We start from the raw sequence: 15,483 nt of genomic DNA, 5'->3' as shown, positions 1-15,483 counted from the left end.
TAATTTTTTTCAATAGCGTTTTCCCTTTCCTTTAGGAATATCAAACTAACTGGTTGTAACTAATTTCTTTGAGATTTCAAATTGCCCCCCTCATAGGCTTTATCAACTGCCCGCAAATTAAACAGAACACCTTTTTAAAATGCCAGAAATGTGTTCTAGGGCTTCCTGCATTTTGAATATCTGATCTCAAAAAGAGAAACTGCCACTGAAATACAAACTGAAGGAATCAAACAACATTTTCAGGTGGATTCTCTTTCAAGCCTCTAACCAATAAAACTTGCAACACTGTCGGAATGAGCTGGGTACAAGCATCTGAACTGCATTTGACTTTTTTTAAATCTACAAATTTTCTACAACTGGATTTAACGCACCATTACACATTAAACCAGACAAAAACACCCCATTTTATCATGCATGGAAATGCTAGCTGATATTGTAAACTGTTCCCTCTCTTCCGTTACTGTCCCGCTCCCTTTCAAATCTGCCGTCATCACCAGCAGCACCGCCCCCCATCAAAAACCCCACCCTTGACCCCCTGTCCTTGCAAACTACCACCCCATCTCCAACCTCCCTAGCCTTTCCAAAGACCTTGAAATTGTTGTCGGCTCCCAAATCTGTGACTAGCTTCCCACAACACCATTTTTGAACCTCTCCAATCAGGTTTCCACCACTGCCACAGCACTGAAATGTTCCTAATCAAAGTCACAAGTTGCATCCTCGGTGACTGTGACCATGGTGTGCTATCCATTCTCATCCTTCTCAAACCCATCTGTAGCTGAAGGATAGATACTCGTATCTCCTTCTTTGGCTCAGTATCAATTTTTATGCGATTACGCCTTGGGACATTTTATTACGTTAATGGAGCTACATAAATGCCAAGTTGTTGCTGTTGCTTGGGAATTTTGTTTCATTACTTTGAGGAGTCAGGGAGAAAAGTAACCTCAAGGAATCTTCCTCTCAGAAGATTAAATAAGCAGAGTGAGCCCATGATACAACAGATTGTGGATAGTCTATGGAAACAGCAAGATGTATTAGCTGAATAACTGTTTCTCATTCTACATATTATGTTCCTAATTATGCATTGTTCAACCAGAATATGGGTAATTCTTTCTGCCACATCAAAAAGATCAGTACTCTAACCTGAGACTTCAAAATATTGTAAAAAAAAAAGTTGACATAGCAAGCCAACACTCCAGACATGTCAATACCTTTAAAGTGGCTAATTATTTGACACAGAAAAGTAATTAAGAGATTCTACAAAACATGGAAGCCTAACTTACGTTGACATGTTGGGGCCTGGCCATCCCAACCATAAGCTGTGCACATTCGATGGTTCTTACCAACAATCCTGTATCTAAAAAACAAAACAGACACCATAGAAAACCAAAGTAAAAATCACCTATTATCAAACAGTGAGCTAAAAGTTAAATGGAATAGTGATACAGCATGCTGATCAAGAGGCAAAGTGATGGTGGAAATCGTCAACAAAATGGTTTGGTAAAATAAAAAAGGCAAATAAGGTATCAGGCGGCATTGACACAAGGATAGACCATAAATCAAAAGAGGTTGTATTGTTGCTCTACAAAGAACTGATCAGATCCCATAAGGAGTAGTGCGTGTAATTCTGGTCAGCTAGTCATAAGATGGATATTGGTGCATCTTGGCTCAAGGAGCCACCTCATTCCTTGAACGTGCATCACCAACTTGCGATGGTTAGCCTTGATTTTGGATTTAGGGATCATTTGCAAATTAAGTGTCTCCTCTTTATAACACTTTTTAAAGGAACCCAAGTGATTTGAGTATTCTCAATCCATTTGTCATCCATGGAAAATTTTCAGCATAGATTGCCTATAATTTAGCACTGATTGTGTAACTTAGTTACTAGTGAGAGTAGAATCCACAATACCATCTATAATTCAACACTGACTTAGAGGCCTCACTCAAAGGCCACAAGAATGGCTGTCATCGAAGTGTAAAGAATGAGCGGTCCCCTCCTTAGACTGAGAGAAAGTGCATTGTTGCAACAGCAAGGAGATACTGTGACATCCCTCATCTTAATCGCAAAATTAAACACAATAACTCTTCACCCTCATTCCACAATTTATGTACTGAATACTCACCCTTTGTCACAATAAAATATAACTTGACTTCCCAAAGTATCATTTGGTGCCTTTGAATTTCCATTCAAAATCTCTCCTGGATTACCACAGTGTCTTGCTACACAAGTTTTAAAAAAGGCAAACATAGAAATGTTACAAATCTCCATGATTTCCAATAACAGTTTCAATACAATTCACAGAAATGTAATATTAAGATGAAAAATGAGCACGCAATTTCCTCAATTATGTTGTTCATTTTTAAAGTTTTGGCTCGGGAGGTACAAGATTCACTCCACTTATGCAATACCCCTCTCTGCTCCAGTTATGAGGCTACTAGAAATAATGAAATTGTGCCATGGATTGTTTAATGCCATCCCGAACTATTAAGAGCAAAATAAGGTTTAATATCTTATCCAAAGGGCAGCAACGCAGTAATCCCTCCGTAGTGCACTGAAGTGCCAGCCTTGATTACAAGTTCAAATCTTCAATTGAGGCTTGAAACCACAATTTTTAGATTCAGAGACAAGTGAATGCAAGCTGGTAACCATTTTGGCATTTTTGGACACACAATAAGATCGCGCCCTCTCTCCCAATGACAAGGCTATTAAAAACGTTTCCTTTTTGCCGGGGTGGGGGTGACTCCAAACTGATATTTAAAATAACAGCAACTTAAATTTTAATGGTAAACTCTGGTGAGATGAAAGCAGGTTGGTACAAATTAGGTCCTACAAGTTCAATTCTGCAATCCTGAGGAAAATAGCCTCAGGATCATGGCGCATGACAGTGCTTTCATAATGGTGGTGTGGAGCTCACAAATTCAATCAACTTAAACAATTACAGCATACTCCCTCCCTGTTTTCCTCATGCACATGTAGCGCAATGGCTGCAAGTGGGCAGGGAATGGGGAGAGCAGCAGGTTGTAATGGGATGCTGCTCCTTGCAATTGTAGGGGGTCGATTTTCCCGAAGCTGTCGGGAAGAAGGCGGGACTACAACTTTCGGGTTTTAGACCCGCCTACATCGACGTCCGGCCAATCCGCGCGATTTTCCCTTGATTGACCTTGTTGAGCTCGCCCAGCGGGCTCAGCAGGCCAATTAAGGGCCACCTGGCAACAGGTGACGTCACAGACTGCAATTTCATCTGTCAAGAGTTCTTACCAGATGAAATATCAGTGTTTCACAGCTGTTTGAAGCTGCCAAACACTGACAGTCTGAGTTCTAACATGAGTCCTTCTGCACAGACTCAGTTAGAACTCTCAGCAGCACTCAAAGCTGAAGGCTGTCACTTTTCACAGATCGCAGCCATTCAGCTTTAAGTGCCGGCTGAGTGATGGGCTCCCGACGGCTACAGGAAGAAAGGCTGTTAAGGTAAGTAGAGGGAAGTAAAAGTTCTTTACACACTTTAGACACACCAAACACACTTACCGTTACACTCATGCACCCATCACTCACCTGAACACCGACATCTCGACCCCTCCAAGTCCTTCAACCCGACGGCCCGCCTGCTCTAACCTGGCGTGGTTTGGAGCCGTCAGGAATCCCACAAGACACCCCTCAAAATAGGGATTAGGCTAAAAACTGCCTGTTAACTACCTGTTAACAGGCAGTTAATTGGCACTAATCCCTTCCCGCCTGGGGTCGGTGGGTCCCAGCGCGGGGCGGGTACCCGCCGCCTCTGAAACTTGCGTGGAGCACGGTTTTGGGCGGGATGGTGTTGGGACCCCCGAATTCAGGATTTCCCCCCCCCCCACACGCCTGAAACCCCGCCTGACGGCTCCAGGAAAATCGACCCCAGGTGTCTGTCCTGCACAAGTGCTGGGAAGGGAATGAGACGTAAAACAAGTTACAGAACTGTCTGCTTTGATGGAAGACACTGGATATATTATGGAAAAGATGCAACAAAGGGAAGTCTCCATTTTAGGGGAAAGGGGAACCCTCCTCTGAGACCCAGTGTGCAGCACGCATGACAGGAGGTTACCTACAGAGTCAATGCAGACTTCCATGTCCTTATGTCATGGAAGCCGAGGAAGAAGTCTTTCTCTGGCCTGAGGAAGATGCCAGGTTATGGTTGACTACAGTTTGCTAACTCAATGAAATCATTTCCTGTAGTATGCACGCATCAAACACTAAAGCCCCAACGTGGTGCTGGTGGAGGGAACATATCAAGGGTCAGCTGTAATGCACCCTGGGGTTGGGTTGCATGCTATCATTCACTATCCAAGCTCATACACAAAAACAGCAATTTGGGCGAGGTTGTGGAGGGATGCCTGCCCCATGGAACCGTATCCCTGCACAAATTACTTCCTTCTGGCGAGGGTGGGCAAGGGCAAAGAAATAGAGAAAACAATAAAATTACTAAACACTTACGTTCACAAGCGGCCCGCAGTGGTGTCCAAGTTGAATCATGTCCACAGGTAACATATCTTGAACCTCCTTCCGCAAATATGTAGCCTTTGTAACATTTGTAAAGCACCCTGCTACCCACATTAAATGATGTCTGAGAATTAAATCTTGCCAATGGTGAGCCATATTCCAATTGTGGAGGTTTGCCACAGGTACCTTAAAAAAATCAAGTTCATAACTGCAACTTTCAATAATAGTCTACCTTTAAGTTACATAGAGATCAACTGGTACATTAAGTCCACACCCAATATAGATCGCTCTTCATTCAAAAAGTCATGAATCTTAGCTTTCATCTAGCCCTAGGTCTTTAGGCATATTTTTCCATTACTTGCACTTCTTTAACTTACTTAAAAATTAACTAGTACAATTTTAAAGGGGGTGCAGGAACAGTGCGCTCTGGGGGTTCACATACACAAATCTTAAGGTGGGAGGTCAAGATAATTGGAAAAAAACCAGGGGGAAGATGAGGAGAAATGTTCTCACGCAGCAGTTATAATCTAGAATACACTACCTGAAAGGGTGGTGGATGCAGATTCAATAGTAACTTTTGAATGGGGATTGGATATATACTTGAAAAGGAAAAATTTACAGGGCTATGGGAAATGAGCGAGGCAGCTGGATTAATTGGATAGCTCTTTCACAGAACCAGCACAGGCACAATGGGCCAAATGGCCTCCTTCTACGCTGCAAGATTGCATGATTCAATACCCATCTCAATTTCAAAATTGTGACTGTCTAAATCTGACAAAAGGATACAAAAATAAATTTAAGCATGAAGCATGAATGCTGGGGTGGATCAAACCCATCATTCAGTGTCCAGTCATGGAAGTTTTCCACAGATCCAGTGGACAGTGAAGCATTCGAATCCTAGTAATTACTGTTAACAATATTAGTGGGTAAACACTTAAGTTCGTCTGGCATTCCTCTATCTATTATTTTGGCAGAGACATGAACCCATTTACAATCAATAGTTAATTTAATAGTGGACAGAGGAATGACATATGAAGTCTGAAGCATGCATCTGCAAATATCACAAATATTAATTTTGTGTCTCTTTAAGGACATTTGTGTATAAACTAATTTCATGTACCTGGCAAGCTGTCACTGAATCTAGAACCTGGGAACCAAATTGCTAAGAACCTTTACGATAGCAAAATACTGCAGATGTTGGAAATCCGAAATAACAACAGAAAATGCTGGAAAAACTCAGGTCAGGCAACATCCGTGGAGAGAAATTTGAGTTGACGTTTCGGGTTGAAACCCTTCTTCAAAACTTGAAAGAAAAGAAACTAGATCGAAGGCAGGGCTGCGATCGGACAAAAGAATAAAAGAAACAAAAGAAGTAAAAGAGATTAGAAGCTAGACGAGATGGTAATAGGCTGGGATTAGGTGTAAAGTGTACTGGCAGGGCAAAAGATGGCTGCCAGGTGTGAGAGAGAAACAAAAGGAAAGGGGAGGGGAAAGGAGTGGAACAATTACAAGAGAAAATGAAATGGGGGCCGAGCTTATGATCTGAAATTGTTGAACTCGATATTGAGTCCGGAAGGCTGCAGAGTGCCTAATCGGAAGATGAGGTGCTGTTCCTCGAGTTTACGTTGAGCTTCCGTGGAACAATACAAGAGGCCAAGGACAGTGAGGTCCGAGTGGGAATGGAGCGGTGAATTAAAATGACAGGCGACCGGAAGCTCGGGGTCACCCTTACGGACTGAACAGAGGTGTTCCGCAAAGCGGTCACCCAATCTGCGTTTGGTCTCCCCAATGTAGAGGAGACCGCATTGTGAGCAGCGAATACAGTATACTAGATTGCGAGAAGTACAAGTAAATCGCTGTTTCACCTGGAAGGGGTGTTTGGGGCCCTGGACAGTGGGAAGGGGGGAGGTATAGGGGCAGGTGTTACATCTCCTCCGCTTGCACGGGAAGGTGCCAGGCGAAGGGGAAGGGCTGTTTGGGGTGATAGAGGAGTGGACTAGGGTGTCTCGAAGGGAGCGGTCCCTGCGGAATGCTGAAAGGGGAGGGGAGGGGAAGATACGTTTGGTGGTGGGATCACTTTGGAGGTGGCGGAAATGGCGGAGGATGATCCGTTGAATGTGGAGGCTGGTGGGGTGAAAGGTGAGGACAAGGGGAACCCTATCGTGGTTCCGGGAGGGAGGGGCAGGGGTGAGGGCAGAAGTGCGGGAGATAGAACTGACACGGTCGAGGGCAGTGTCAACCACGGTAGAGGGGAATCCTCGGTTGCGGAAAAAGGAAGACATGTCTGAAGCACTGGTGTGGAAGGTGGCATCGTCGGAGCAGATACGGCGGAGACGGAGAAACTGGGAGAATGGAATAGAGTCCTTACAGGAAGCGGGGTGGGAGGAAGTGTAGTCCAGGTAAGAACCTTTGTCTGCTGTTCTCTGCATCAGGTTACTAAAGATATTCAAAGCAGGTTGAAAGTCGATCCAATTCATCAGCAGCATTAACTTGAGATTGTGGAACAGAAGCTGCTGCCTGTAGCATTACAAGTAGATGTTGTACAGCCTGTCTAAAATGGTACATCTAGCACATCCTGCTGTCACACTTTGTTAAACTGCTGTCACACTTTGTTAAACTGCTGGCTGCTTCTAATTTGCACCGCTATCTTTGAGCCTGAAACTGCCAAGCACATTCCAATCTTCAAAGTTCCCTCTGCTTACTTAGCAATTATACTTGGGCTTAAAAGGGACACAGTTCCACTTAGTAGAGCATTCATTACAAGGTAAAGCACTCCTGTCATTAAAAACAGCATATCATGAAAAACACGAGAGACTCTTTAAAATATCTGTACTAAAAATCTAGAAGATTAATTTAAGAATCGTTTTTGAGGTAAAGTTTCACATGAAAGCTTTTAACTTATTTTTCTACTTCAGCTCAATTAATCAAGCTACGAGGGAGATACACACACACAAACAGGCAAAATTATAGACACATGATTAAAACATGTGTGTTCTCATTCAATTATATTTAGAATTGTAAACCAGTTATTGCTGATACAAGATTTGGTTATGCAGCTGCAGTCGTTGAGGGAAATATCAATGATGTATTTTCCAGAAACTTGCTTCACTGTCTTTGGGCAGTGAAATCTCAAGACACTTCTTTCTGAATTCTTTCTCTCCCCGCAATTCCACACCCCAGCATCTGCACAGAAACAGTGTAAACCATGTCATTTTGAATGTTTGTGAGGTAATTTTTGACACAAAAATATATGTGCCAAGTGTTGTATATGTATGAAATTTATATTTATTAAAGTAGCCACATGTTTATTAAGTTTAGTAATGGAAAATGCTATGTTATTTATTTTCCAAGAACAAATCAAAGAACATTTTCTTCATTGTCTCTGGGCAGATTTACAATCAGCACCTTTTCAAATTCTCCCCGACTCAAACCCAGCTGCTGCAGAATCCAAAAAAACCCCTCCACTTCACAGTGCTGCTAAATGCTACATCATGCCTGCCAACACGCTTTAAATAGTTAAGAGATAAAAATTGAGTATATAGGTAAAGGAACATACATAATCAGAAAACGTTGACAAAATTGCTGAATTAATTCTCCAAAACACCAATAACAATCCCAAAGTTCCATTAAATAAACAAGTAATTTGACTTATTCAGTCACCATAAATCAATAACTCCGATATGTCATTCATTGTGCACTGAATGACATAACACCTGTATAAACAGCACATTCCAAGGTTCATCGTGGGTAACCGTGTGGGAGATCCACTATTTTAATAACCATATACTGTATTTGTGTGCACTTCCGGTAAAGCTAATTACCTGACACAAAACAAACTTGAAAGTTTCTCACCAGCAGCCTGAAACTTACAAGCACTTTCTACTCTGCAAAATTCCTTGGCATTAGCCAGTGTTTCTTTAATAATTATCCCTTGTGGCCTTAAAAGGACACAACTCACCTTAGCAGCAGAATAATGCATCATGCATTACAAGGTACAACACAAGTGCCATTTGACTTACTGTGAGCACTGCCACAGGAAATCTGCTAATAAAAACGAAATATAAAAACACATAGTCCAGAAGAGAGATTTTCTTGGCTCTGTGCCCAGGCACAGTGAACACCAGAAAGATCAGGCAGGTCGAAGCACATGCCAAAAGGAACCCGTCCAATTTTCCTTTATTTAAATTAATGGAGGACAATTAAGCAGGTTCCTTTACAGACATGCACTCATTCCCATCCATATCTTATGATGTTTGTGCGCTCAGGTGATCCAGTGCACATGGGCATAGACCCAGGGATATCGCCTCAGATTTGGTGCAAAAAGATATCTTCAAAAAAAAATGGAACTTATGCCATTGTTTTACTCCAGGACATCAGATACTACTTTGCCAGAATTGGAGGAGCGCAGAGATCTCGGAGGCTGGGGGAGATTACAGAAATAGGGAGGGGCGAGGTCATAGAGGGATTTGAATACAAGTATGAAATTTTAATGTCGAGGCAACTATGCTAAGCAACAGACAGATTCCACAGTGTATGTCATGCAGTTGCTTCCACATTCTTACTTAAGACAGGCCTGCTGGCCTCCATGCCCACCAGTTACTCTGTTGGTGCCTCAATTATTACATATCTCCTACAACTAGCCTGAACTAGTGGAAGTGCAAAGTAAATACATTCTGAAAGGATTTGCAAATTTCATGTCTCCCCTGAAGATTTACTTTTGGCTTATTGAAGAAACCCTGGCTGGACTGAGTTTAAAATCCAGGGCTCCACAAGATGGCTGCGGTCAGCCTCATGGCCAAGGTCTGTAAAGTTCAGGTTTGGACTGACAAAGAAGGAATGTTCCAGAAATTAGAAGGCAGACAGGCCTTCTGCATTTATGTATGAGAAGCAAACAGTGGCATTCGGGCCTCTGATTAAAACCCATCAAGGCCGTTTGCACAGATAATCAACGGGTAATAGCTGCATTCAGACCTTCGTTAGCTGACTTCAACACTGTTTGGAAACGATCAACGGGGCATTAAAACTGGAATGGCCCCATCACAAGACCAGTTACAGAAAGGAAAACACTTATGGGACATTTAAAGACCGATTAACCGGCCATCCAGGTCGATGGGCCCAGATCGGTTTCCTTTGTATCATCTTCAACACGTCTAGGTCAGACAAAGAAACAGGCTGGTCTGGCGAGTGATAAGGGCTCCCAGAAAGGGGTATAAGTAGTCCCTCGGGAAGCCACATCTCTCTCTCTTTCGCCTGTACTCCGGTAGCCTGCCTTACCATCAAGAAGATCGACGATGAAGAGCCCGTCCAGGGAAGCAGGATACCGACAGTTACCTTTGAATCACTGGGGTATCTCTGCTCTGGGCGGTGAAAACCCTAAAGACATCGGCAGGCAACGGGGCATGGAGCAGGCGTTCTAACATCCGAGACTGGTGAGCATAAACTTTCTGGCCCATCGAAAGACAACTTAGATAGGTGTAAAGGGTGGGAGTTAATGGGATTGCTAAAATTGTCATTTTAGTCATTTTCCCTCGATGTGTCCGTTTCTCCTCCCCCGCTAAGTGTAATTGTATTACATACATAGTGATTTTCGCTGTATAGTGTTTATTTTTCTCTATTTTTAATAAACATTGGTTTTCTTTGCACCAAACCACTGGTCTCATTTTGTTTATATCGCTGCTCGTAATAAGTCCGGTGGTCAGAACCAGAGGGGAAGCGATTCAAACCGCACGGGGCTGGAGCAGCTCAGATACACCTGACTGGCCAGGCACAAACCCCAAACCAAAACGCCCTACAATTCGTGGTGACGAACCTCCATTTATAGGTACAGGCGTCTACTACAGTGGTGTTTTGGGAGTGTCTTCGTCCTGTTGTATTGTGTGCAGGTGCCTGAGTTTCATATACAGCATGAAATATTGGGAAGAACTTGCTATTCATTTGTAATACATGAGGGAAACTATCCCTCATCAATTCAACATGGATTCCTGGAGGAAATGTGCTTCTGTGTTCGCAATAAATAAAATATAAAACCTTGTATTCTAAAATGGACCAATGTATAACATTAAACTATTGAGTTCCTTTTGTTCTTTGGATCATTGAAAAGCATTCCAATGTTTTTTTTAAAAAAGGAACAGCAAGAAAGAAGTCAACATTCAGGTATTTATGCTTTTACCAGATTTAAGATAAGGTCAACTCACGTTCTTTGGTTCTATCGAGTTTCAGAAATGTTTCCTCACGTGGTCTGCAGGTTGGTGGTGGTGGTACAAATGCGTTATTCTCACTACATTTAATGACACTGCTGCCAACCATTTCATAGCCTTCTTTACATCTGTAGGTGATTTTCTCCCAACGTCTGTACGTAGGTCCAAATCCTGACAGTATTTGGCCATTTGTAGGCACTTTAGGAAGGTGACATTCAACAGCTGACAAGAGAACAACACATTAGCCTCCACTGCATAACTGACTGTCCTTACGATAGGGCTTTCTGGACCGCTAAGCTGAGTCTTACTTGCATCCTACAGTGGGCTCATGGAAATTAGGAAAGAAAAAAAACTTTACGCTGGTAATCAGGACATGAAAAACAAAAATATCAGCATATACAGGAAACTTTCTGATAGCCGGCACTGACGGGACCGAGCTGGTGCCGTAACATCAAAAGTGCCGGACATACCAGAGTTAATGTTTAAACATACTGAACTGAGAAGCTCCGTGTGAATCACCAAACCCTGTTGCTTAGCAACAGCTTCAAAACAGTCAGCTGCAGCTGCAAGCGTCTGTAGCTGAAGCTGTTGCTATAGCTACAGACCTTGCAGTGCTTGACTGGGAAAAAAAAAGCAATGAGAACTAAAAAAAATATAGAAAACGGCTCCTGATTTTTGCCGTTAGATCGAGTATTCCGGACATATAACCTCCGGATAAACCAAAGTTTCCTGTAGAAAGAGAAAGACAGATAGAGAGAGAGAGAGAGGGGGGGGCGATTTTAACTTCTTGCACCTGACGTTAAATGGGTCACAGTCTCAAAATGGAGTCGGTTGCCTTACCGTCCCATTAAACCCAACAATGATGCCGGCGCCATTTTGAAAGGGGCCTGCTGCTGAGTGCCAAAGCATCTGCCTGTTTTAAGCAGTAAGTCCCTTTTAATATACAAATCGGGATTCTAGGACTCCAATTGCCACGTTAGGTTGGAACTGATTAGAGCGTGCGCCAAAAAGGCTCTGATCAGTTCCACGGGAGATAAAATCCCAAGAGGTCCAGCAAAGATAAGTTTGAAACTATTTTTGTGGAGCTCCGAGGAACAGGAGCGCAACCCTCCCCCAACATTACAGCAGACGTTGGTCACAGATAGAAATCAGCGATAATAAAAGTAGGAGCGTTACCATACAAAATTTGACACTGAGCCACATAAAGAGATATCAGGACAGGTGACCAAAAGCTTGGTCAAAGAGGTAGATTTTAAAAAGCATCTCAAAAGGAAGACACAGAAATGGAGAGGCAGAGAAAGTTAGGGAGGGAATTGCACAGCTTAGGGCCTAGGCAGCTGAAGTCATGGCCACCAATGGTGGGGCGATGGAAATCGGAGATGTGCAAGAGGCCAGAATTGGAGGAGCGCAGAGATCTTGGAGGCTGGAGGAGATTACAGAGATAGGGAGGGGCGAGGCCATGGAGGGATTTGAATACAACATGACATTTTAATTTCAAGGCAACTATACCAAGCAACAGACTGATTCTACAGTGGATGTCCTCCAATTGCTCCCACATTCTTACTTAAAGGACATGCCTGCTGGCCTCCATGCCCACCAGTTACTCTGTTGGTGCCTCAATTATTACATATCCCCTACAACTAGCCTGAACCAGTGGAAGTGCAAAGTAAATACCTACGTGGTGGCAAACCTCCATTTATAGGTACAGGTGTCTACTACAGTGGTGTTTTGGGAGTGTCCTGGTCCTGTTGCATTGTGTGCTAGGTGCCTGAGTTTCATATACAGCATGAAATATTGGGAAGAACTTGCTATTTATTTGTAATACATGAGGATAACTATCCCTCATCAATTCAACATGGATTCCTGGAGGAAATGTACTTTTGTGTTCCCAATAAATAATAAAATCTTGTATTCTAAAATGGACCAATGTATAACATTAAGCTATTGAGTTTCTTTTGTTCTTTGGATCATTGAAAAGCATTCCAATGTTTTTTTCAAAAAAGGAACAGCAGCAAGAAAGAAGTCAACATTCAGAGAGTAAGGGGGAGAAATTCAGTATCGCCCTGTTTGGGGCGCAATTATCGGCCGGGCGCAATGTTTAGCGCCTGACGCTAATTATCGCCTCCGACTGCAAACTTGGCTTCTATCGCCCCTGGAGGTGATTTGAGTGCTAAATCAGGCACTACACACCTGTCTTAAGGCACCAATGCCGATGAGCGAGGCGTTACCTCAAGAGCGCTGGCGAAGCTCAGGTGATGTCAGTCAGCAATGGAACACAGACACACTGGCGCTGGCCAGTTTTAAAGGGGAGGGTTGATCTTGCTCTCCATCCACACCCTACTCTTTTACTGGAAATAACAATGGAGAGACCCAGGGAAAGAGGTGAGTGCAGCCCCCGTAGTCTCTTCTAAATCAATGCAAGGAAGGCCAAATCAAAATGAACCTGCAAAGTGGTGCTCAGTACCCAAAACTCCTTCACACAGCGTTGAAGCTCTCCAGAAGTCTCTCTTTCTCTCTCAGAATGCGAGGTGCAAAAATGTCGGCGACAAAAAAAAGGCAGGAAGCGGCCACCTTTAAATAGCACTTCCCCAGTCACTTCCCGACTGCAGAATGTTCCCCTCAACCTGTCGTTGCTAGCGGCAGGCAGAAAGGCAGGTGGCGCCACTCAATATCCGGTCCGGGGCACTACCGGGGCGTTGCACGCTCGACTGACATCACGATCTGCAGGCCCAGGATTTCGTGGCAGTAGTGTTTAGCACCGCCGCAAAATGGCTGGTCAATTTCGCAGGTGTTGCAAACATCACTGCGCCCAGGCGCTAGTTGCTTTGCGTCCCGTTAGCGACCAAATTTTTCCCCCTAATGCTTTTACCTGATTTGAGAGAAGGTCAACTCACATTCTTTGGTTCTATTGAGTTTCAGAAATGTTTACTCACGTGGTCTGCAGGTTGGTGGTGGTGGTACAAATGCGTTATTCTCACTACATTCAATGACACTGCTGCCAACCATTTCATAGCCTTCATTACATCTGTAGGTGATTCTATCCCGACGTCTGTACGTAGGTCCAAATCCTGACAGTATTCGGCCATTTGTAGGCAGTTTAGGAAGGTGACATTCAACAGCTGACAAGAGAACAACACATCAGCCTCCACTGCATAACTGACTGTCCTTACGATAGGGCTTTCTGGACCACTAAGCTGTGTCTTACTTGCATCCTACAGTGGGCTCATGGAAATTAGCAGAGAAAAAAAACTTTACGCTGGTAATCAGGGCATGAAAAACAAAAATATCAGCATATAGAAAGAGAAAGACAGATTGAGAGAGAGAGAGATTGAGAGAGAGATTGAGAGAGAGACGCACACACACATGCACGCACACACAAAGGGGGCAATTTTAACTTCTTGCACCTGATGTTAAATGGGTCACGGTCTCAAAATGGAGTCGGTTGCCTTACCGTCCCATTAAACCCAACAATGATGCTGGCGCCATTTTGAAAAGGGCCGACTGCTGAGTGCCAAAGCATCTGCCTGTTTCAAGCAGTAAGTCCCATTTAATATACAAATCGGGTTTCTAGGACTCCAATTGCCATGTTAGGTTGCAACTGATTAGAGCATGCGCCAAAAAGGCTCTGATCAGTTCCACGGGGGATAAAATCCCAAGAGGTCCAGCAAAGATAAGTTTGAAACTATTTTTGTGGAGCTCCGAGGAACAGGAGAGCAACCCTCCCCCAACATTACAGCAGGCATTGGTCACAGATAGAAGTCAGCGATAATAAAAGTAGGAGTGTTACCATACAAAATTTGACACTGAGCCACAAAGAGATATCAGGTCAGGTGACCAAAGGCTTGGTCAAAGAGGTAGGTTTTAAGAAGTGTCTCAAAGGAAGACACAGAAGTGGAGAGGCAGAGAAAGTTAGGGAGGGAATTGCACAGCTTAGGGCCTAGGCAGCTGAAGTCATGGCCACCAATGATGGGGCGATGGAAATCGGAGATGCTCAAGAGGCCAGAATTGGAGGAGTGCAGAGAGCTCGGAGGCTGGAGGAGATTACAGAGATAGGGAGGGGCAAGGCCATGGAGGGATTTGAATACAATATGGAATTTTAATTTTGAGGCAACTATACTAAGCAACAGACTGATTCTACAGTGGATGTCCTCCAATTGCTTCCACATTCTTACTTAAAGGACAGGCCTGCTGGCCTCCATGCCCACCAGTTACTCTGTTGGTGCCTCAATTATTACATATCCCCTACAACTAGCCTGAACCAGTGGAAGTGCAAAGTAAATACCTACGTGGTGGCAAACCTCCATTTATAGGTACAGGTGTCTACTACAGTGGTGTTTTGGGAGTATCTTGGTCCTTTTGCATTAGGCTGGATTTTGCCAATAGGGAGCTTTTGGAGGCGGGACTCCCACTGGTCGGGTTTCAGTCCCGCCACCATCAACTTCTGGCCAACCCACGCTATTTCCCCTTGATTGACCTTGTTAAGCCCGCCCAGTGGGTTTAGCAGGCAAATTAAGGGAAAGCCGGTTACAGAGAATGTCAAAGTATCATGTTTCATCTGTCAAAAATTTTTGACAAATGAATCATCATCGTTTGACAGCTCTGTGAAGCTGTCAAACACTGACATTCTCTGTACTTTGATAAGTTCTTGAATTCAAGACTCATCAAACCTCTTTATTTAACAGAAATTAGATGGTTGCTGCATTGGAGAATGCAGCGGCCATCTTCATCTCTACCACGGAGGTGCGAGACTCTCCGCATACCCACCGACTGAAGCCTGCAGGAAGAAACAAAGGCAAGTAAACTTTTACTAACACA

General features: G+C 43.6%; 1 protein-coding gene across 1 annotated transcript in view; it reads right to left on the bottom strand.

The window, feature by feature from the left end:
- The window catches only part of LOC147105178 (complement receptor type 1-like), a 358,655-nt gene that overhangs the window by 284,194 nt on the left and 58,978 nt on the right, over positions 1-15,483 (bottom strand). Inside the window, exons 6-9 of the mRNA XM_086011790.1 lie at positions 13,602-13,787; positions 4,466-4,657; positions 2,121-2,217; positions 1,281-1,354 (exon numbers count right to left, since the gene is read on the bottom strand). Coding sequence (XP_085867916.1) covers positions 1,281-1,354; positions 2,121-2,217; positions 4,466-4,657; positions 13,602-13,787 — 549 coding nt within the window. The remainder of the gene's footprint in view (positions 1-1,280; positions 1,355-2,120; positions 2,218-4,465; positions 4,658-13,601; positions 13,788-15,483) is intronic.

Source organism: Somniosus microcephalus, chromosome 18 (assembly GCF_052327205.1).
Source record: "Somniosus microcephalus isolate GS21.2 chromosome 18, FLI_Smic_1.0, whole genome shotgun sequence".
In the NCBI taxonomy this organism is placed as follows: Eukaryota; Metazoa; Chordata; class Chondrichthyes; order Squaliformes; family Somniosidae; genus Somniosus; species Somniosus microcephalus.
The sequence above is the reverse complement of the archived record's forward strand: the minus strand, read 5'-3'. Positions and strand labels throughout refer to the sequence as shown.